This window comes from Lampetra fluviatilis, chromosome 48, assembly GCF_964198595.1.
Source record: "Lampetra fluviatilis chromosome 48, kcLamFluv1.1, whole genome shotgun sequence".
NCBI lineage: Eukaryota > Metazoa > Chordata > Hyperoartia > Petromyzontiformes > Petromyzontidae > Lampetra > Lampetra fluviatilis.
In genome coordinates this window covers 7,810,176-7,835,175 of record NC_136322.1, presented here as the reverse complement: position 1 = coordinate 7,835,175, position 25,000 = coordinate 7,810,176, and the positions used below count along the sequence as shown (strand labels likewise).

General features: G+C 54.2%; 1 protein-coding gene across 1 annotated transcript in view; it reads left to right on the top strand.

The window, feature by feature from the left end:
• Positions 1-12,078: 12,078 nt before the first annotated feature.
• Positions 12,079-25,000, top strand: part of LOC144947976 (keratin, type 1 cytoskeletal 11-like) — a 15,412-nt gene continuing 2,490 nt past the window's right edge. The window contains 6 exon segments of the mRNA XM_078877406.1: positions 12,079-12,482; positions 16,778-16,903; positions 19,017-19,099; positions 22,499-22,655; positions 24,049-24,114; positions 24,116-24,214. Of these exon segments, the coding sequence (XP_078733532.1) occupies positions 12,153-12,482; positions 16,778-16,903; positions 19,017-19,099; positions 22,499-22,655; positions 24,049-24,114; positions 24,116-24,214 (861 nt within the window). The 5' untranslated portion in view covers positions 12,079-12,152.

Here is a 25,000-nt window from a genome sequence, read left to right as displayed (position 1 = left end):
GTGTGGTGTGTGGGTGTGGTGTGTGTGGTGTGTGTGTGTGGGTGTGTGTGTGAGGGGTATGTGTGTGTATGGTGTGTGTGTGGTGTGTGGGTGTGGTGTGTGTGGTGTGTGTGTGTGGGTGTGTGTGTGTGGGGGGGTATGTGTGTGTATGGTGTGTGTGTGTGTGTGGTGTGTGTGTGGGTGTGTGTGTGGTGTGTGTGTGGTGTGTGTGTGTGTGTGGGTGTGTGTGTGGGGTGTGTGTGTGGGTGTGTGTGTGTGGGGGGGTATGTGTGTGTATGGTGTGTGTGTGTGGGTGTGTGTGTGGTGTGTGTGCGTGGTGTGTGTGGGGTATGTGTGGGATGTGTGCGGTTTTTTCCGATTTGCATTTTTTTCTCCCGGGCGAGATTGGAACTTGCCCCGAATCTCATGACAGCCAACAGAACAAACAAACACACACAGACACACGCAAACACACACAGACACACACACACAGACACTCACACACAGACACACATACAAACAAACACACACACATACTCACACACAGACACACACACACATACTCACACACAGACACACATACAGACACACACACACATACTCACACACAGACACACACACACAGGCACACACACACAGACACACAGACACTCGCAAACACAGACACACACACAGACACACACAGGCACACACACACAGACACACACACAGACACACACAAACACAGACACACACACACAACAACAACCGCCATTCGCCACTAAGTTGCGGTGACGTCACCACGACGCTTGTGCCAGGCCATGTGCACCTTGAGGCTTCCACGTGAAGTGTCGAACGCCCGCTGGCAGGAGGTCACGGGGCAGACCCAGCAGGTGCCACGGGTCGACTGACTGAGATGACTTAGATGACTGGCTGATGCACCACCTGTGGCCCCTGCTGTGCCAACTTGCTGTGCTTTAGCCACCCGGCGCTCCGCTCGTTGTTGTGAGCGTCGCTCCTCCGCCCTCCGTTTTTGTTGGAGGGCAAATGCCTCCAACTGTCCAGTAGCGTCCTTCACGAGCCTCCTCCACTGAGGCCGATCTTGACACCGCTGGTACCAGTCATCGGCAAGTCCACTCAGCTCCACATCCTCCTCTACCACATCACTCCATCTCTTCTCTAGCCCGTGCCGCGCCCATTTAGCCCTTTCGATCCGGCCGAACAGAAGCTGTTTGGGCATGCGGTGGCTTGGCATGCGGACTACATGGCCCAGCCAACGCAGCCGTGCCTGCCGGAGGAGCTCACCGATGGGACTTTGTCCAGATCTTTGAAGGATTTATGAGATCTTCACACAATCCAGCCTGGTTAAACCGATAATGGATCGTCGGCAAGCCAGCCTAAAGGTTTCTAACCGGCGAAGATGCTCCATTAGGGGGGTCCACGTTTCGCAAGCATTAAGAAGGGAGGAAATGACTGTGGCCGAGAAGACCCGAAGCTTCGTGCGAAGCGACAAACCAGGTAGCTTCCACACAGCGTTATGCAACCGATTAAAATATATTGCCGCTCGACTGATTCGGAGTGAGACCTCTGCTGTTAAACTGGAGCCGGTCATAAGCACACTGCCCAGGTATGGGAAACTCTCCACTCTCTCCACAACTGCCCCATCACCAATTGGGAGTTGTGGGGGTGGAGTGTCCGATGGTACAAAATACCCAGGCAGGTGCTTAGTTTTGGTGAGGCTGATGGTATGGCCCCACCTCTTAGTGGCACGCTCCAGTCTCAGCAGCAGCGTCTCCAACTCCTCCTCTGAATGAGCAGCAATTCTCAAATCATCGGCATACATAACGTGGTTGACCAATAGGGAGCCATCTCTTGACTGCACCCGGGCATCGATCAGCCTCCCATTATACTGGTAGGAACGAAGTGCACCAGACCACCAATAGATTAATGTGTCCATCCGTCCGTCCGTCCGTCCGTGTATCAACATCGCCCCCTACTGCAAACACTTGGCATGACCCTGTCCGACAAGATGGCCGCCCGCTCCCCCTGCGATCTGTGAATTAAACAAGATGGCCGTCGCTTCCGGCGCCTCACGGCGAAACTTTAAACTTGGCTTCAAAATTACTTTACTGAAACGCAGCACGTTTATTTAAAAAAATACTTTACTGAAACGCAGCACGTTTATTTAAAAAATTACTTTACTGAAACGCAGCACGTTTTTTTAACACAGAGACAAGAAACATTTATTAACACAGAGACGAGATACATTTAATCGCCTTATTTGTGCACGAAAAGCACGGCGCGAGGCCTAGTGCGGCAGGCTTCGCGAGGCCTAGTGCGGCAGGCTTCGCGAGGCCTAGTGTGGCAGGCTTATTAACACAGAGACGAGACGCATTTAATCGCCTTATTTGTGCACGAAAAGCGCGGCTTCGCGAGGCCTAGTGCAGAGGCTTCGCGAGGCCTAGTGCAGAAGGCTTCGCTAAGTCTACTGCAGAGAAGGCTTCGCGAGGCCTAGTGCAGTAGGCTTCGCGAGGCCTAGTGCGGCAGGCTTCACGAGGCCTAGTGCAGAAGGCTTCGCTAAGTCTACTGCAGAGAAGGCTTCGCGAGGCCTAGTGCAGTAGGCTTCGCGAGGCCTAGTGCGGCAGGCTTCACGAGGCCTAGTGCAGAAGGCTTCGCTAAGTCTACTGCAGAGAAGGCTTCGCGAGGCCTAGTGCAGAGGCTTCGCGAGGCCTAGTGCGGCAGGCTTCGCGAGGCCTAGTGCAGAAGGCTTCGCTAAGTCTACTGCAGAGAAGGCTTCGCGAGGCCTAGTGCAGTAGGCTTCGCGAGGCCTAGTGCGGCAGGCTTCGCGAGGCCTAGTGCAGAAGGCTTCGCTAAGTCTACTGCAGAGAAGGCTTCGCGAGGCCTAGTGCAGTAGGCTTCGCGAGGCCTAGTGCGGCAGGCTTCGCGAGGACTAGTGCGGCAGGCTTATTAACAGAGAGACGAGATACATTTAATCGCCTTATTTGTGCACGATAATTTTTTCTTTAACTCCTCTATACCTGGTCGATATCCCTGTACCGGTACTAAGTATTATTCCTACCAGCCCACCCCGCAGGGTCCTGTTATCTGTACCAGATGGAAATTCATCCGGTACAGCTATTGAAGGCCTCACGAACTACGCGGTCAAAATAGATGTTAAATAATGTGGGAGCCAGAGGACATCCCTGTCGCACCCCAAAGTGTACAGCGAATGGCTCCAACTCCAGGCCACGTAGTTTTACCCGGGCCCGCTCACCATCATGAAGGTCCTTAATGATCGTGAGCAGAGGGTCAGGGACTCCGAAAGCACGAAGAACAACCCCAGAGCCCAGGCCTACTGATGGTACCATAGGCCTTGACCAGGTCAATAAAGCAGAGATGTAGGTATTGTTGGAATTCCCTACACATCTGCTGTAGCAGACGGACAGAAAATATGGCATCTGTGCAGGACCGCCCTTTCCTGAAACCACATTGGGGCTCCGCAAGCCTCTCCTCAGCGTGCCTGGCAAGGCGATGTTGAATAATCCTTGCCAGGACCTTTCCCGGCACACTGAGGAGTGAGATGCCCCTGTAGTTGTTACAGTCTGTGCAGTCGCCCTTCTTAAAGAGGGGGACCACCAGGGCATCCTTCCAGTCCTGCGGAACCCGTTCAGTGGTCCAGACTGTTGTTATGATGTCATGTAGAGCAGTCTGTGCACAAACGCCACCCTCTCTCAGCATTTTGTTTGGGAGATCATCTCTGCCCGGTGCCTTTCCTGGTCTCAGACTCTGGATCGCCTTCAGCACTTCCTCAACAGCTGGTACCTCAGCCAGCCACTCACAGGTGGTGACTTCTTCAAATATTTGAGGCACCGCAGCCTCAGCAGGGTCATCCCAACTTTGTCCAACATTGTTGTCCAGGCTTAGGGATGTCCCCTCCCCCAGGACCTCACAGAAATGCTCAGCAAATCTGCAAACCTGTTCCTGGGGGTCGGAGATTGGATCACCGTTTTGTCCCCGAATGATGGTAATAGGTGTGGCGCTGCAGGTTACTTTTTTGATGGAGTTAAATAGGGATTTGTGATCGCGGGCCACTGAAGCAGACTCCATCTCCTCAGCAACCCGCGACCACCACCCATCCTTGCAGCGCCTCACGGCACTCCGAACCTCCGAGCGAAGGCTGCGGTAAACCTCCTCATTCTCTGACGTGGGATGCTGTAGCCGATGAGAGTGGGGGCTTGTCGCTTTTTTTCAGCCAGCTTGAACACCTCCTCTGTCAGCCAGCGTCTCTTGGGAGGTCTGGACCGTGTAACCACAGCAGCCATTGCAGCTGCATGAGTCACAGTCCTAAACCTCGCCCATTTACACACGCTATACGGAGGAATGGGGGACGATGCCAACCCCAGCCGCAAGCGATGATGAAATTCTCGCTTGCAACTTACATCAGCTAGCTGAGACTAGGCCACCTTAGGTTGGAATGGGGTCCTGGGTGTACACCCACCACCGGAGTGGAAAAATGGCAGGCGCATCTTACAGATGACAAGTCGATGGTCAGAGGGCAGATCAGCTCCACGGTAGGTCCTGGTGTCAAGGACATGGGCTCGCATCCGCTGTTCCGTCACTACGTAGTCCAGCAGATGTTCTTGCTTGGACCCGGCATGCATCCATGATGTTGTGTAGATGTGCCGATGCCGGAACAGCGTGTTGGTAATTACAAGCCCATGGGCTGCACAAAAATCTAGCAGCCTCCTACCGTTGTTATTGAGCTGATCTGGCCCATGCCTTCCAATCACTCCATACCAGGTGTCAGCATCATGACTAACTCGGGCATTGAAGTCATCCAACAAGATGACTCTATCCCGAGGGGCCACTTTAGCTAGCACCTGTGACAAGAGGTCATGTGACTCATCGGCCTTGCCCGCATCCCTCCACGGATGTTCGTCTTCGGTGCGGGCATAAGTAACCACAACCACCACTCCACTCCTCTGGTTGATGGGAAGGCGAGCCCAAAGTAGCCTGGGGCTAACAACTTCCCACACTTCATCGCCACGCTCCCACGCCCCCGTTCATTCTTTTGTTCAGAAGAAGAGCCACTCCCTGTTGTTTTGTATTCACCTGCCCCGAGTAGAGGACTGTCCACCCCTCATGGTGGCAGGAGCCAGAGCCGGTCCACCGGACCTCCTGAATACCACAGATATCCAGGCGGTACCGGTCAAGCTCCCGACAGAGGAGTGGCAGCCTCTCCTCCGCAGTGAGCGTTCGAACATTCCACGTGGCCACAAGTAGTGGCGTTTTGTTGTTTCACACACCGACACACACACAGACACACACACACAAGACACTCACACTCCCAACACACACACACACAGACTACAAACAGACACACACAGACACACATAGACAGACACACACAGACACACAGACACACACAGACACACATACACAGACACACACAGACACACACACAGACACACACACATACACAAACAGACACACACACACAGACAGACACACACACACACAGACACACACAGACACACACACAGACATAGACACACACACAGACACACACACACAGACACACACACACAGACACACACACAGACACACACACAGACACACACACAGACACACACACACATACAGACACTCACACAGACACAAACAGACACACATAGACAGACACACACAGACACACACACAGACACACACACACACACACAGGCACACACACACAGACACACACAGACACAGACACACACACAGACATACACAGACACACACACACACAGACACACACACACAGACACACACACACAGACAGACACACACACTCCCAACACACAACTCCACACCGCCACGTTGCCCTGGGGCAAAACGCCGCCTCAGAGGCGAATCCACACAAGATCACCCCCCCCCCACTACTCACCCCCCCCCACCAACCCCCCCACTACTCCCCCCACTATTCACGCCCCCACCAACCCCCCTCCCACTACCCCCCCCCACTACTACTCACCCCCACTACTCACACCCCACTACTACTCACACCCTACTGCTACTCACGCCCTCACTACCCCCCACTACTACTCACACCCCCCCCACTACTCACTGTAATCAGAAATCTTGTGTCGTGATGATGGTGGTGATGGGGGTGGTGATGGTTGTGGTGGTGATGGTTGTGGTGGTGATGGGGTGGTGGTGATGGGGGTGTTGATGGTTGTGGTGGTGATGGGGTGGTGGTGATGGGGGTGTTGATGGTTGTGGTGGTGATGGTTGTGGTGGTGATGGGGGCGGTGATGGGGGAGGTGATGGTGGTGGGGGTGATGGTGGTGGTAATGGGGGTGGTGATGGTTGTGGTGGTTGTGGTGGTGATGGGGGTGGTGGTGATGGGGGCGGTGATGGTGATGGGGGTGGTGATGGTGCTGGTGGTGATGGTGGTGGGATGGGGGTGGTAATGGGGGTGGTGATGGTTGTGGTGGTGATGGTGATGGGGGTGGTGATGGTGGTGGTGGTGGTTGTGGTGGTGATGGTTGTGGTGGTGATGGTTGTGGTGGTGATGGGGGTGGTGATGGTGATGGGGGTGGTGATGGTGCTGGTGGTGATGGTGGTGGGATGGGGGTGGTAATGGTTGTGGTGGTGATGGTGATGGGGGTAGTGATGGTGGTGGTGGTTGTGGTGGTGATGGTTGTTGTGGTGATGGTGGTGGTGGTGATGGGGTGGTGATGGGGGTGGTGATGGTGGTGATGGGGGTGGTGATGGTGGTGGTGATGGGGGTGGTGATGGTGGTGATGGGGGTGGTGATGGTGGTGATGGTGGTGATGGTGGTGATGGTTGTGATGGTGATGGTTGTGGTGATGGGGGTGGTGATGGTGGTGATGGGGGTGGTGATGGTGGTGGTGATGGGGGTGGTGATGGTGGTGATGGTGATGGTAATGGGGGTGTTGATAGTGGTGGTGTTGATGGTTGTGGTGGTGATGGGGGTGGTGGTGATGGTAGTGGTGGTGGTGATGGTGGTGATGTGATGATGATGAGAATAAACCCACAGAAATCGACACCAGGTACAATACAACTGAGTAGCTGGTGTAGCGGTGTGTAGTGAGCATCGCTAGCACTGGGGAGACAAAGGCGGCCGGGCGTGGTGCTGGCCCCCCCACCCCCTCTGTGTGTGCCACAGCACTTGCCCCTGCAGTCTGTTAGAGGCTACACGGGGGATCTTTGTCTGTGTCTGTGTGTGAGGTGATTGCTAACAGCACTTGCCCCTGCAGCCTGCTAGAGGCTACACGGGGATCTTTGTCTGTGTCTGTGTGTGAGGTGCTCGCTAACAGCACTTGCCCCTGCACTCTGTTAGAGGCTACACGGGGGACCTTTGTCTGTGTGTGAGGTTCTAGCTCACAGCACTTGCCCCTGCACTCTGTTAGAGGCTACACGGGGGACCTTTGTCTGTGTGTGAGGTGTTAGCTAACAGCACTTGCCCCTGCAGTCTGTCAGAGGCTACACGGGGGATCTTTGTCTGTGTCTGTGTGTGAGGTGTTAGCTAACAGCACTTGCCCCTGCACTCTGTTAGAGGCTACACGGGGGACCTTTGTCTGTGTGTGAGGTGTTAGCTAACAGCACTTGCCCCTGCAGTCTGTCAGAGGCTACACGGGGGATCTTTGTCTGTGTCTGTGTGTGAGGTGTTAGCTAACAGCACTTGCCCCTGCACTCTGTTAGAGGCTACACGGGGGACCTTTGTCTGTGTGTGATGTGCTAGCTCACAGCACTTGCCCCTGCAGTCTGTTAGAGGCTACACGGGGGACCTTTGTCTGTGTCTGTGTGTGAGGTGCTAGCTCACAGCACTTGCCCCTGCAGTCTGTTAGAGGCTACACGGGGGATCTTTGTCTGTGACAGAGACACAAAGACACACACTAATACACAACAACAACAACAACCGCCATTCGCCACTAAGTGGCGGTGACGTCACCACGACGCTTGTGCCAGGCTAGGTGCACCTTGAGGCTACCACGTGAAGTGTCGAACGCCCGCTGGCAGGAGGTCACGGGGCAGACCCAGCAGGTGCCACGGGTCGACTGCTGTGCCAGGCTAGGTGCATGAGGAGGAGGTCACGGGGCAGACCCAGCAGGTGCCACGGGTCGACTGCTGTGCCAGGCTAGGTGCATGAGGAGGAGGTCACGGGGCAGACCCAGCAGGTGCCACGGGTCGACTGCTGTGCCAGGCTAGGTGCATGAGGAGGAGGTCACGGGGCAGACCCAGCAGGTGCCACGGGTCGACTGCTGTGCCAGGCTAGGTGCATGAGGAGGAGGTCACGGGGCAGACCCAGCAGGTGCCACGGGTCGACTGCTGTGCCAGGCTAGGTGCATGAGGAGGAGGTCACGGGGCAGACCCAGCAGGTGCCACGGGTCGACTGCTGTGCCAGGCTAGGTGCATGAGGAGGAGGTCACGGGGCAGACCCAGCAGGTGCCACGGGTCGACTGCTGTGCCAGGCTAGGTGCATGAGGAGGATGTCACGGGGCAGACCCAGCAGGTGCCACGGGTCGACTGACCGAGATGACCGAAATGACTGGCTGATGCACCACCTGTGCCCCCTACTGTGCCAACTTGCTGTGCTTTATCCACCCGGCGCTCCGCTCGTTGTTGTGAGCGTCGCTCTTCCGCCCTCCGTTGTTGTTGGAGGGCGACTGCCTCCAACTGCCCAGTAGCGTCCTTCACGAGCCTCCTCCACTGAGGCCGATCTTGACACCGCTGGTACCAGTCATCGGCAAGTCCACTCAGCACCACGTCCTCCTGTACCACATCACTCCATCTCTTCTCTAGCCCGTGCCGCGCCCGTTTAGCCCCCTCGATCCGGCCGAACAAAAGCTGTTTAGGCATGCGGTGGCTGGGCATGCGGGCTACATGACCCAGCCAACGCAGCCTTGCCTGCCGGAGGAGCTCACCGATGGGACTTTGCCCAGATCTTTCGAGGATTTGTGAACCTCCTCACACAATCAAGCCTGGTTAAACACAGGATAAATGTTTCTAACCGGCGAAGATGCTCCATTAGGGGGGGTCCACGTTTCGCAAGCGTAGAGAAGGGAGGGAATGACTGTGGCCGAGAAGACCTGAAAGCTTCGTGCGGAGCGACAGACCAGGTAGCTTCCACACAGCGTCACGCAGCCGATGAAAAGATCATGCCGCTCGACTGGTTCAGAGTGAGACCTCTGCTGTTAAACCGGAGCCGGTCATGAGCACACTGCCCAGGTATGGGAAACTCTCCACTCTCCCCACAACTGCCCCATCACCGATTGGGAGATGTGTGGGTGGAGTGTCCGACGGTACAAAATACAGACACACACACACATCAATACACACAGACACACGTCAATACATACACACACAGACACATACACACACACACAGACATACACACACACATACACGCACATGCACATACACACACAGACAAACACATCAATACACACAGACACACGTCAATACATACACACACAGACACACACACACAGACATACACACACACATACACGCACATGCACATACACACACAGACACACACACATTAATACACACAGACACACACACATTAATACACACAGACACACATGACAACACACATACACACACACACACACAACCACATACACACACATCAATACATACACACACATACACACACATACACACACAACCACATACACACACATACACGTACACACACATACACACACATACACGTACACACACATACACACACATCAATACATACACACACATACACACACAACCACATACACACACATACACGTACACACACATACACACACATACACACACATACACACACATCAATACATAGACACACACAGACACCACACCCCAATTACTCACCCCCCCCCCTACCTGTTCCCCCTCGCCCGTGTCGTATTTCGTTTACTTATCGCCACAAAGACAAAGATCCCCCGTGTAGCCTCTATGAGGCTGCAGGGGCAAGTGCTGTTAGCTAGCACCTCACACGCAGACACAGGCAAAGATCCCCCGTGTAGCCTCCAGCAGGCTGCAGGGGCAAGTGCTGTTAGCTAGCACCTCACACACAGACACAGGCAAAGATCCCCCGTGTAGCCTCTAGCAGGCTGCAGGGGCAAGTGCTGTTAGCTAGCACCTCACACACAGACACAGACAAAGATCCCCCGTGTAGCCTCTAGCAGACTGCAGGGGCAAGTGCTGTTAGCTAGCACCTCATACACAGACACAGACAAAGATCTCCCGTGTAGCCTCTAGCAGGCTGCAGGGGCAAGTGCTGTCAGCTAGCACCTCACACACAGACACAGACAAAGATCCCCCGTGTAGCCTCTAGCAGACTGCAGGGGCAAGTGCTGTTAGCTAGCACCTCACACACAGACACAGACAAAGATCCCCCGTGTAGCCTCTAACAGGCTGCAGGGGCAAGTGCTGTTAGCTAGCACCTCACACACAGACACAGACAAAGATCCCCCGTGTAGCCTCTAGCAGGCTGCAGGGGCAAGTGCTGTTAGTAGCGAGCAGCAGCAGCAACCTGTGAAGGCTACCGCCACTGTGGCACACACAGAGGGGGTGGGGGGCCAGCACCACGCCCGGCCGCCTTTGTCTCCCCAGTGCTAGCGATGTTCACTACACACCGCTACACCAGCTACACAGTTGAGGCTGAGTCGACCTAGGGGAGGCCCAGGATCGGTTCAGATAATCGTTACTGGTGGTGTTGGTAGTGCCATCACACCCCCCTCCATCACCACCACCACCATCACCACCTCCACCATCACCACCTCCACCATCACCACCTCCACCACCACCATCACCACCATCACCTCCTCACTATCTCCCCCATCACCTTCCCACCATTACCACCATCACCACCATCACCATCACCACCATCACCACCACCATCAGCACCATCACCATCATCACCACCATCATCACCACCACCACCACCATCACCACCATCACCTCCTCACTATCTCCACCATCACCAGCACCATCACCATCATCACCTCCCTCCACCACCATCATCACCACCACCATCACCATCATCACCACCATCACCACCATCACCTTCCCCCATCACCTCTCCACCACCACTATCACCACCACCACCATTACCATCACCATCACCACCACCATAACCATCACCACCACCACCATTACCATCACCACCACCATCACCATCACCACCACCTTCCTCCATCACCTCCCCACCACAACCACCATCACCACCATCACCACCACCATCACCACCACCATCACCACCACCACCATCAACACCACCACCATCACCACCACCACCATCACCACCATCAAAACCATCACCACCACCATCACCATCACCACCATCACCACCACCACCATCACCACCATCACAACCATCACCACCACCACCATCACCACCATCAACACCACCACCATCACCACCATCACCTTCCCCCATCACCTCTCCACCATCATCATCACCACCATTATCACAATCACCACCATCAACGTCCTCCATCATCTCCCCAACATCACCATCACCACCATTATCACCACCACCACCACCATCACCTCCTCACTATCTCCACCATCACCACCATCACCACCATCACCACCACCACGTTCCTTCATCATCATCCCAACATCACCATCACCACCATCATCACCACCACCATCACCTCCCCACCATTACCTCTCCACCATCACCATCACCACCACCACCACCACCACCATCACCACCACCACATCACCACCACCACCACCACCATCACCACCACCATCACCTCCCCACCATTACCTCTCCACCATCACCATCACCACCATCACAACCATCACCACCACCACCATCACCACCACCATCACCATCACAATGCGTCACCTCTCTCCATCCTGCCCCTCCCTCCCTCCCACCACAACCTCCACCACCACCACGCATCACCTCCCCCCATCCTGCCCACCCCCCACCACCATCACCCCCACCATCACCACCATCACCACACCCTCCCCTACCTCTCCCCCACACCCCCCCCCCCCGCACCCTCCTCCACCTGTCCGCTCTATAAAGAGCGGCTCGCTCCAAGTGCCCCCTTCATCTCTCTGCAAGAGCGGGCAGATCTCCTCCAGCATAACCACCAGAATCATCATCAGCATCAGCAGCAGCATCATCAGCATCATCTGAATCAGCATCAGAATCATCATCGACAATGTTTTCTTCACGTTCCACAAGCAGTGTCAATCTGGGCGGCAATCGCCGTAGCTACTCGGCAAGCATGCACGGTGGCGGCGGTGGTGGTGGTTATGGTGGCGGTAGCATCTCGCGTGTGTCCTACTCCAACGTGGGCAGTGGCTATGGAGGAGGCTTCGGTGGCGGGTTTGGTGGTGGTGGTGGTGGTGGTGGCTACGGTGGTGGCGGCTACGGTGGTGGTGGCGGGTCGGTGGGGTTCAGCAACTTCAACGTGAGCGGTCTCAGCGGCGGGGACGAGAAGCTGGAGATGCAGGGACTCAACGATCGTCTGGCTGGGTACATCGAGAAGGTGAGCGGTGGTGGAGGTGGTGGTGGTGATGGTGGTGGTGGTGGTGATGGAGGTGGTAGTGGTGGTGGAGGAGGAGGAGGAGGTGGTGGTGGAGGAGGAGGTGGTGGAGGTGATGGTGGTGGTGGTGGCGGTGGTGGAGGAGGTGGTGGAGGAGGTGATGGTGGAGGAGGTGGTGATGGAGGTGGTGGTGGTGGTGGTGGTGAAAGTGGAGGAGGATTTGAAAGTGGAGGAGGAGGTGATGGTGGTGGTGGTGATGGTGGAGGTGGAGGAGGTGGTGGTGGAGGTGGTGGAGGAGGTGGTGGTGGAGGAGGAGGTGGTGGAGGTGATGGTGGAGGTGGTGGTGGTGGTGGTGGAGGAGGAGGTGGTGGAGGAGGAGATGGTGGAGGTGGTGGCGGTGGAGGTGGTGGTAGAGGTGATGGTGGTCACGGTGGTGGAGGTGATGGTGGTGGTGGTGGAGGAGGAGGTGGTGGAGGTGGTGGTGGAGGTGGTGGAGGTGATGGTGGAGGTGGTGGTGGTGGAGGTGGTGGAGGAGGAGGTGGAGGAGGTGATGGTGGAGGAGGTGGTGATGGAGGTGGTGGTGGTGGTGGTGGTGGTGGTGAAAGTGGAGGAGGATTTGAAAGTGGAGGAGGAGGTGATGGTGGTGGTGGTGATGGTGGAGGTGAAGGAGGTGGTGGTGGAGGTGGTGGAGGAGGTGGTGGTGGAGGAGGAGGTGGTGGAGGTGATGGTGGAGGTGGTGGTGGTGGTGGTGGAGGAGGAGGTGGTGGAGGAGGAGATGGTGGAGGTGGTGGCGGTGGAGGTGGTGGTAGAGGTGATGGTGGTCACGGTGGTGGAGGTGATGGTGGTGGTAGTGGAGGAGGAGGTGGTGGTGATGGTGGTGACGGTGGTGATGGTGATGATGGAGGTGATGGTGATGATGGTGGTGGTGATGGTGGTGATGGTGGTGATGGTGGTGGTGGTGGTGATGATGGTGGTGGTGGTGGTGGTGATGATGGTGGTGGTGGTGGTGGAGGAGGTGGTGGTGGTGGTGGTGATGGTAGTGATGATGGAGGTGATGGTGGTGATGGTGATGGTGGTGGAGGTGGTGATGATGGTGGTGATGGTGGTGGTGATGGTGATGATGGTGGAGGTGGTGGTGATGGTGGTGATGGTGGTGATGATGGGGGTGCTGATGACAATGATTTGTATCATTTGATTCAGAGTTGACACGAACCACAATGCGAGATTCCTATCAAAGTGCAACTTTAAGAAGAAAATAAAAAACGAAACAACCACTCACACCCCCACCCCTACCCAGACTCATGATGCTTGTTCTGGCTCAAGGTCAAGTGTCAGGGTTCGAGTTGGGGTCAGGGCTCAGGTGCCAAAGGGTGGAGGTCACGGGTGGAGTTTGCGGGTGGAGGTTATGGCTTTGAGGTCGAACATGGAGGTCATGGATAGAGGTTAGGGGTGGAGTTTAGAGATGGAGGTTAGGGTGGAGTTTAGGGGTGGAGGTTAGGGGTGGAGTTTAGAGATGGAGGTTAGGGTGGAGTTTAGGGGTGGAGGTTAGGGGGGAGTTTAGGGGTGGAGGTTAGGGGGGAGTTTAGAGATGGAGGTTAGGGGGGAGTTTAGGGGTGGAGGTTAGGGTGGAGTTTAGGGGTGGAGGTTAGGGGGGAGTTTAGAGATGGAGGTTAGGGGGGAGTTTTGGGGTGGAGGTTAGGGTGGAGTTTAGGGGTGGAGTTTAGGGGTGGAGTTTAGGGGTGGAGGTTAGGGGGGAGTTTAGAGATGGAGGTTAGGGTGGAGTTTAGAGATGGAGGTTAGGGTGGAGTTTAGGGGTGGAGGTTAGGGGGGAGTTTAGAGATGGAGGTTAGGGTGGAGTTTAGGGGTGGAGGTTAGGGGGGAGTTTAGGGGTGGAGGTTAGGGGGGAGTTTAGGGGTGGAGGTTAGGGTGGAGTTTAGGGGTGGAGGTTAGGGGGGAGTTTAGAGATGGAGGTTAGGGGGGAGTTTAGGGGTGGAGGTTACGGGTGGAGTTTATGGGTGGAGTTTATGGGTGGAGGTTAAGGTGGAGTTTAGGGGTGGAGGTTAAGGTGGAGTTTAGGGGTTGAGGTTACGTGTGAAGTTTATTGGTGGAGTTTATGGGTGGAGGTTATGGGTGGAGGTTAGAGGTGGAGGTGAGGGTGGAGTTTATGGGTGGAGTTTAGCGGTGGAGGTTAGCGTGGAGTTTAGGGGTGGAGTTTATGGGTGGAAGTTAGGGTTGGAGCTTAGGGGTGGAGGTTAAGGTGGAATTTAGAGATGAAGGTTAGGGTGGAGTTTAGTGGTGGAGTTTAGGGTGGAGTTTAGGGTGGAGTTTAGGGTGGAGTTTAGGGTGGAGTTTAGGGGTGGAGTTTACGGTGGAGTTTAGTGATGGAGTTTACGGTAGAGTTTAGGGTGGAGTTTAGGGTGGAGTTTAGGGTGGAGTTTATGGGTGGAGTTCAGGGGTAGATTTTAGGGTGAAGTTTAGGGTGGAGTTTAGGGTGGAGTTCAGGGGTGGAGTTTAGGGTGGAGTTTAGTGGTGGAGTTTAAGGTGGAGTTTAGGGTGGAATATATGGTGGAGTTTTAGGGTGGAATTTATGGTGGAGTTTATTGGTGGAGTTTACGGTGGAGTTTAGTGATGGAGTTTACGGGTGGAGGTTAGGGGAAGAGGTTAGAGATGGAGTTTAGGAATGGAGGTGAGGGTTGAATGAATCCCTGGCAAGTCACGAAAGCTTTAAATCGAAAGTGTGGGTTGGAGTTTAGAGATGGAACTTTGAGATGGATTCTAGATGTGAGGCTTTCGTGACTGCAAGGATTCACATGCTTAGGTGTTTTTTCGGTGAAGTCACGTAGATAAAAAAATGTAATTTTAATTTGAAAAAGTAAAATGACAAGTAAACCCGTAAAAACAAAGTTGTTCACTATAAATCCTTTATATGCGTGGCATTGGGGCGGCTAGAGTCATCTCGTCCTCTGGCATCATTAAACAATTGGCAATTAAATATTTTTAAAAATTCCCTAAAAAGTGTAACATTTTGGAAAAAGTTTTTCACGAAAATAAATTGTCACGCACAACGAGTCTGTGTGCAAAATGTCAGCTCGATTGGATCACGGGAAGTGGGTTAAAAAAACGACCGAAAGATTTGCACGGTCGTAAGCGCGCAAGCAAGCGAACTTAATATAAAGGATTTAAAAATAAAATTAAAATCACGACGTTTCGGAGGCAACACAAGCTTCCGTCTTCAGGTGGAACCGTCACAACCACGACAGCCGTATCAAGCGAATGAGAGATTACCATTCTATATATACGGGGTGGTTATTAATTGTCATTTTTAATTCACTTGATACAGCTGTCGTGGCTGTGACGGTTCCACCTGAAGACGGAAGGCTTGTGTTGCCTCCGAAACGTCGTGATTTGTTATTTTTATTTTATTTTACTTTGATTAATTTTAATGTTTTATCAAAATAAAACATAATGTTTTCTTTTTTTATTTTGTCACGTAGGTAAAACAATTGAATTAATAAAAAAAAATTATTTTTATGTTTCTTTCATTAATTAAATTTTCTTTTTAAATTAAATTAATTTTAATTTTTAAAAAATTTTAATTTAAATATTTTTTATTTTACTTTTATTAATTTTTTTTTTTACCTACGTGACTTTACCGAACAAACCTAAGCATATGAACCCTTGCCAGTCACGAAAGCTTCAAATCTAGAATCCATCTCAAAGTTCCATCTCTAAACTCCAACCCACACTTTCGATTTGAAGCCTTCGTGACTGCCAGGGATTCCTCCAACACTCACCTCCAACCCAAAACCTCCAACCCTCACCTCCACCATAAACTCCACCCGTAAACTCCACCGCTAAACTGCATCCCTAAACTCCACCACTAAACTCCACCCTAAACTCCACCCTAAACTCCACCCTAAACGCCACCCTAAACTTCCATCCCTAACCTCCACCCCTAACCTCCACCCCAACATCCACCCTGAACTCCACCCCTCACCTCCACCCCTAAACTCCATCCTAAACTTCACTGCTAAACTCCACCCCAACCTAAGTATATGAATCATTGCCAGTCACGAAAGCTTCGCATCTAGAATCCATCTCAAAGTTCCATCTCTAAACTCCAACCCACACTGTCGATTTGAAGCTTTCGTGACTTGCGGCGATTCATACAACCCTCACCTCCAACCAAAACACTTCGAGATGGAGCTTAAGTGACGGCGTGAAAACAAGACGCACAAACACGCAGCTCACACGCCTTTGGCCTACTCTTCCCTCTGTCTCCCCCCCCCCCCCCTCAGGTTAAATTCCTAGAGGGAGCTAATCGCGAGCTTGAGCTGAAGATCAAGGAGATGCTCAAGGGCAAAGGAGGCTCCTCCAAGGACTACAGCGCCTACTACAAGATCATGGACGACCTGCGCGCAAAGGTGGACAAGCCCGCTCGCCCGTCAGCATCATCGTCATCATCATCAGCAGAAGCATCATCATCATCAGCAGCAGAAGTAGCAGAAGTAGCATCATTATCATCAGCAGCAGAAGTAGCATCATCGTCATCATCAGCAGCATCATCATCATCATCATCAATAGCATCATCATCATCAGCAGCATCATCATCATCAGTAGCAGCAGAATCATCATCTTCATCATCAGCAGCATAATCAGCAGCAGCAGAATCATCATCAGAAGCATCATCATCAGCAGCAGCAGCAGTAGCATCATCATCAGCAGCAGCAGAATCAGAAGTAGCATCATCGTCATCATCATCATCAGCAGCAGTAGCAGCAGAAGTAGCATCATTATCATCAGCAGCAGAAGTAGCATCATCATCAGCAGCAGAAGTAGCATCATCTTCATCATCAGCAGCATCATCATCAGCAGCAGCAGAATCAGAAGTAGCATCATTATCATCAGCAGCAGAAGTAGCATCATCAGCAGCAGCAGAAGTAGCATCATCTTCATCATCAGCAGCATCATGATCAGCAGCAGCAGAAGTAGCATCATCATCATCAGCAGCAGCAGAAGTAGCATCATCATCATCATCAGCAGCAGCAGCAGCAGCAGCAGCAGAAGTAGCATCATCATCATCAGCAGCAGAATCAGAAGTAGCATCATCGTCATCGTCATCAGCAGCAGAATCATCATCATCATCAGCAGCAGCAGAATCATCATCGTCATCAGCAGCAACATCATCATCAGAAGCAGCAGCATCATCATCATCATCAGCAGCAGAATCATCATCAGCAGCAGAATCATCATCATCATCAGCAGCAGCAGAATCATCATCGTCATCAGCAGCAACATCATCATCAGAAGCAGCAGCATCATCATCATCATCAGCAGCAGAATCATCATCAGCAGCAGAATCATCATCATCAGCAGCAGCAGCAGAAGCAGCATCATCATCATCATCAGCAGCAGAATCATCATCAGCAGCAGAATCATCATCATCATCAGCAGCAGCAGAAGTAGCATCATCATCATCAGCAGCAGCAGAATCATCATCATCAGCAGCAGCAGAATCATCATCATCATCATCAGCAGCAGAAGTAGCATCATCATCATCAGCAGCAGCAGAATCATCATCATTATCGGCATCATCATCAGCAGCAGCAGAATCATCATCATCAGCAGCAGCAGAATCATCATCATCATCATCAGCAGCAGAAGTAGCATCATCATCATCATCATCAGCAGAATCAGCATCGTTATCGGCAAGCATTTTGTTGAAATGTTACCAGTGAATCTGTGTCTCTCTGTCTCTCTGTGTCTCTCTGTGTGTCCCTCTGAATCTGTGTCTCTCTGACTCTGTGTCTCTCTGTGTCTATGTGTGTGTCTCTCTGTGTGTCTCTCTGAGTCTGTGTCTCTCTGTGTCTATGTGTGTGTCTCTCTGTGTGTCTCTCTGAGTCTGTGTCTCTCTGTGTGTCTCTCTGACTCTGTGTCTCTGTGTCTATGTGTGTTCTCTGTGTGTCTCTTTGAGTCTGTGTCTCTCTGTGTGTCTCTCTGACTCTGTGTCTCTGTGTCTATGTGTGTGTCTCTCTGTGTGTCTCTCTGAGTCTGTGTCTCTCTGTGTGTCTCTCTGACTCTGTGTCTCTCTGAATGTCTCTATCCGTGTGTCTCTGACTATCTCACTCTCTCAATGTCTCTCTCCGTGTCTCTCCGTGTCTCTCTGTGTCTCTATGTGTCTCTCTGTGTCTCTCTGTGTCTCTCTCCGTGTGTCTCTGTCTTTCTGACTCTCACAATGTTTCTCTCCGTGTGTCTCTTTGTGTGTCTCTTTGTGTGTCTCTCTGTGTGTCTCTCTGTGTGTCTCTGTCTTTCTGTCTCTCTCTCTGTGTCTCTCTGTGTGTCTCTCTGTGTGTCTCTCTCCGTGTGTCTCTGTCTTTCTGACTCTCTCTCTGTGTCTCTCTGTGTGTCTCTCTGTGTGTCTCTTTGTGTGTCTCTCTGTATGTCTTTCTGTGTGTCTCTCTGTGTGTCTCTCTGAGTCTCTCTGTGTCTCTGTGTCTCTGTGTGTCTCTCTGACTCTCTCAATGTCTCTCTCCGTAGATCCTGGCTCAGATCCTGGAGAATGCTCGAATCAGCCTGGAGATTGACAACGCGAGGCTGGCAGCTGACGACTTCCGCACAAAGTGAGGCCCCTCAGACTGACCCTGACCCTGACCCTCACCCTGACCCTCACCCTCACCCTGACCCTCACCCTGACCCTCACCCTGACCCTCACCCTGACCCTCACCCTGACCCTGACTCTCACCCTGACCCTCACCCTGACTCTCACCCTCACCCTGACCCTCACCATCACCCTCACCCTGACTCTCACCCTGACCCTCACCCTCACCCTCACCCTGACCCTCACCCTCACCCTCACCCTGACCCTCACCATCACCCTCACCATCACCCTCACCCTGACTCTCACCCTGACCCTCACCCTCACCCTCACCCTGACCCTCACCATCACCCTCACCATCACCCTCACCCTGACCCTCACCCTGACCCTCACCCTCACCCTCACCCTGACCCTCACCATCACCCTCACCATCACCCTGACCCTGACTCTCAACCTGACCCTCACCCTGACCCTCACCCTCACCCTGACCCTCACCCTGACCCTCACCCTGACCCTCACCCTCACCATCACCCTGACCCTGACTCTCACCCTGACCCTCACCCTGACCCTCACCCTCACCATCACCCTGACCCTGACTCTCACCCTGACCCTCACCCTGACCCTCACCATCACCCTGACTCTCACCCTGACCCTCACCCTCACTCTCACCCTGACCCTCACCCTCACCCTCACCCTGACCCTCACCATCACCCTCACCATCACCCTGACCCTGACTCTCACCCTGACCCTCACCCTGACCCTCACCATCACCCTCACCCTGACTCTCACCCTGACCCTCACCCTCACCCTGACCCTCACCCTGACCCTCACCCTCACCCTCACCCTGACCCTCACCCTGACCCTCACCCTCACCCTCACCCTGACCCTGACTCTCACCCTGACCCTCACCCTGACCCTCACCCTCACCATCACCCTGACCCTGACTCTCACCCTGACCCTCACCCTGACCCTCACCCTCACCCTCACCCTGACCCTGACTCTCACCCTGACCCTCACCCTCACCCTGACCCTCACCATCACCCTCACCATCACCCTGACCCTGACTCTCACCCTCACCCTGACCCTCACCATCACCCTCACCATCACCCTGACCCTGACTCTCACCCTGACCCTCACCCTGACCCTCACCATCACCCTCACCCTGACCCTCACCCTGACCCTCTACCCTGACCCTCACCCTCACCATCACCCTGACCCTGACTCTCACCCTGACCCTCACCCTGACCCTCACCCCTCACCATCACCCTGACCCTGACTCTCACCCTGACCCTCACCCTGACTCTCACCCCTCACCCTGACCCTCACCATCACCCTGACCCTCACCCATCACCCTCACCATCACCCTCACCCTGACTCTCACCCTGACCCTCACCCTGACCCTCACCCTCACCATCACCATCACTATCACCCTCACCCTGACCCTCACCCTGACCCTCACCCTGACCCTCACCATCACCCTCACCCTGACCCTCACCCTGACCCTCACCATCACCCTCACCCTGACTCTCACCCTGACCCTCACCATGACCCTCACCCTGACCCTCACCCCTGACCCTCACCCTGACCCTCACCCTGACCCTCACCCTCACCCTGACCCTCACCCTGACCCTCACCATCACCCTCACCCTGACCCTCACCCTGACCCTCACCATCACCCTCACCCTGACCCTCACCCTGACCCTCACCCTGACCCTCACCCTGACCCTCACCATCACCCTCACCCTGACCCTCACCATCACCCTCACCCTGACCCTCACCATCACCCTCACCCTGACCCTCACCCTGACTCTAACCTTGGCTCTAACCATGATCCTGACCTGACACTAATCTTAACTCTAACCCTGATTCTAACTCTGACCCTGACCTTGACTCTAACCCTGACCCTGACTCTAACTCAATCACTTAATTCTCACCCTGACCCCCTTCTCCCCTCCCCCCCTCACCCCTCCCCTCCCCTCCCCTCACCTCCCCTCACCTCCTCCCTCCCCTCCCTGACTCTGACCCTGACCCTGACTCTAATCTTAACTCTAAATCTGACTCTGACCCTGACCCTGACCCTGACTCTAACCCTGACTCTAATGTTAACTCTATCTCTGACTCTAACCCTGACCCTGACTCTGACCCTGACCCTGACTCTAACCCTGACTCTGACCCTGACCCTGACTCTAACCCTGACTCTAATCTTAACTCTATCTCTGACTCTGACCCTGACTCTAACTCCAACTCTAACCCTGACCCTGACTCTAACCCTGACCCTGACCCTGACTCTAACCCTGACTCTAATCTTAACTCTATCTCTGACTCTAACCCTGACTTTAACTCCAACTCTAACCCTGACCCTGACTCTAACCCTGACTCTGACCCTGACCCTGACTCTAACCCTGACTCTAATCTTAACTCTATCTCTGACTCTGACCCTGACTCTAACTCCAACTCTAACCCTGACCCTGACTCTAACCCTGACCCTGACCCTGACTCTAACCCTGACTCTAATCTTAACTCTATCTCTGACTCTGACCCCTGACTCTAACTCCAACTCTAACCCTGACCCTGACTCTAACCCTGACCCTGACCCTGACTCTAACCCTGACTCTAATCTTAACTCTATCTCTGACTCTAACCCTGACTTTAACTCCAACTCTAACCCTGACCCTGACTCTAACCCTGACCCTGACCCTGACTCTAACCTGACTCTAATGTTAACTCTATCTCTGACTCTGACCCTGACTCTAACTCCAACTCTAACCCTGACTCTAACCCTGACTCTAATGTCAACTCTATCTCTGACTCTAACCCTGACCCTGACTCTGACTCTAACCCTGACTCTAATCGTAACATCTCACTCTAACTCTAACCCTCTCCCTCCCCTCCCCTCCCTCCCCTCCCCTCCCTCCCCTCCCCTCCCTCCCCTCCCTCCCCTCCCTCCCCTCCCCTCCCCTCCCTCCCCTCCCTCCCCTCCCCTCCCTCCCCTCCCTCCCCTCTCCTCCCTTCCCCCTCCCCTCCCCTCCACACCCTCCCATCCCTCCCATCCCTCCCCTCTCCTCCCCCTCCCTCCCCTCCCCTCCCCTCCCCTCCCCTCCCTCCCCTCTCCTCCCCTCCCTCCCCCTCCCCTCCCCTCACCTCCACTCCCTCCCATCCCTCCTCCCCTCACCCTCCCCTCTCCTCCCTTCCCCTCCCCTCCCCTCCACTCCCTCCCATCCCTCCCTCCCCTCCCTCCCCTCTCCTCCCCTCCCCTCCACTCCCTCCCATCCCTCCCTCCCCTCCCCTCCACTCCCCTCCCCTCCCCTCCCTCCCCTCCCCTCCCCTCTCCTCCCCACCTCCCTCCCTCTCCCCCCTCCCCCCCCCTCTCCCCTCCCCTCCCTCCCCTCCCCTCCCTCCCCTCCCTTCCCCTGCGGTGTCCCAGGTGGGAGACGGAGCTGGCTCTGCGCAGCTCGGTGGAGGCGGACATCAACAACCTGCGCGGGGCTGCTGGACGAGTACAACATGGCGCGCATGGGCTCGAGGGCGAGATCGAGAGCCTCCGCGAGGAGCTCCACTTCATGAGGAAGAACCACGAGGAGGTGAGCAGCAGCAGCATCAGCATCATCATCATCAGCAGCAGCAGCAGTAGCATCAGCATCATCAGCAGTATGAGTAGCATCAGCAGCAGCAGCATCAGCAGCATCATCAGCAGCAGTAGCGATCAGCATCATCAGCAGTATGAGTAGCATCAGCAGCAGCAGCAGTAGCATCATCAGCAGCAACATCAGCAGCAGCATCAGCAGCAGTAGCATCAGCAGCATCAGCAGCATCAGTAGCAGTAGCATCATCAGCAGAAGCATCTCAGCATCAGCAGTAGCAGTAGAAGTAGCTGCATCATCAGCATCAGCAGCAGCATCAGCAGCATCAGCAGCAGAAGCATCATCAGCAGCAGCATCAACAGCATCATCATCAGCAGCAGCAGCATCATCATCATCATCAGCAGCAGCAGCAATAGCATCAGCAGCAGCAGTAGCATCATCAGCAGCATCAACATCATCATCATCAGCATCATCATCAGCAGCAGCAGCATCAGCAGCATCATCATCAGCAGTAGCAGCAGCATCAGCAGCATCAGCATCAGCAGCAGCAGCATCATCAGCAGCATCATCAGTAGCATCATGGTGGTGATGGTGGTCATATGGTGGTGATGGCCTTGAAAGCCAACGCTGCTGCTACCAACATCATTTGACCGTCCAGTGGTCCATCCAAAGACACTGACATGGGGGACCCTTTAACTTTCATTGTTGAGTGGCGGAGATGATGGTGGTGGTGGTGGTGGTGATGGTGGTGATGTCCAGGCGTGGTGCTGGCCACCCACCCCTCTCTGTCTGTGCCACACTGATGGCCTTGAAATCCACCACCGCTGCCAGCAGCATCGCTTGACCGTCCAGCGGTGGAAACTTTAACTTGATTTGGTGTGTGGAGTAGATGATGGTGGTGGTGGTGTTGATGGTGGAGGTGATGGTGGTGGTGGTGGTGATGGTGGTGGCCTTGAGATCCACCACCGCTTGCTGCTGCCACCAGCATCGCTTGACCGTCCAGCGGTGGAAACTTTAACTTGATTTGGTGGGTGGAGTAGATGATGGTGGTGGTGGTGGTGGTGGAGGTGATGGTGGTGGTGGTGGTGATGGTGATGGTGGTGGCCTTGAGATCCACCACCAGCTTGCTGCTGCCACCAGCATCGCTTGACCGTCCAGCGGTGGAAACTTTAACTTTATTTGGTGTATGGAGTAGATGATGGTGGTGGTGGAGGTGATGGTGGTGGTGGTAGTGGTGATGGTGGTGGCCTTGAGATCCACCACCGCTTGCTGCTGCCACCAGCATCGCTTGACCGCCCAGCGGTCCGTCAAAAAAGGGAGGACATTTGCCTGACTCACTGATGACCTCTTTCCCACCCACCCCCCCCCCCCCGGTTGACCTCTGCCCCTACAGGAGTTGGCCGCGTTGCGTGCCCAGCTGGAGGGTTCATCCATGTCGGTGGAGGTCGACAGTGCCAAGGGGGGTGGACCTCAACAAGATCCTGGCCGAGATCCGGGCTCAGTACGAGGCGATGATCGCCAAGAACCGCGCCGATCAGGAGGAGGCCTTCAAGAAGCAGGTGAGGCTGGGGTGGGGGAGGAGATGATGGTGGTGGTGATGAAGGTGACGATGATGGTGATGATGGTGACGATGATGATGATGATGGTGACGATGATGGTGATGATGATGATGATGACGACGATGATGATGACGATGATGGTGACGATGATGATGGTGACGATGACGACGATGATGATGATGGTGACGATGATGATGATGATGACGACGATGATGATGACGATGATGGTGATGATGATGATGGTAATGATGGTGATGGTAATGATGGTGATGATGACGATGATGATGATGACGATGATGATGGTGACGATGACGATGGTGATGACGATGACGATGATGATTATGGTGACGATGATGATGATGATGACGATGATGATGATGATGACGATGATGATGATGACGATGATGATGATGACGATGATGATGATGATGACGATGATGATGATGACGATGATGATGATGATCACCACCATAATGATGATCGCTGTCACCACCACCATCACCACTATCACCACCACCACCGCCACCACCACCTCCACCACCACCATCTCCCCCACCACTACCTCCACCACCACCACCATCTCCCCACCACTACCTCCACCACCACCATCTGCCCACCACTACCTCCACCACCACCACCTCCACCTCCACCACCACCTCCATCTCCCCCACCACCACCATCTCCCCCACCACTACCACCATCTCCTCCACCACCACCACCCCCACCACCACCATCTCCCCCACCACCCCCCCCCACCACCACCACCTCCCCCCCACCACCACCTCC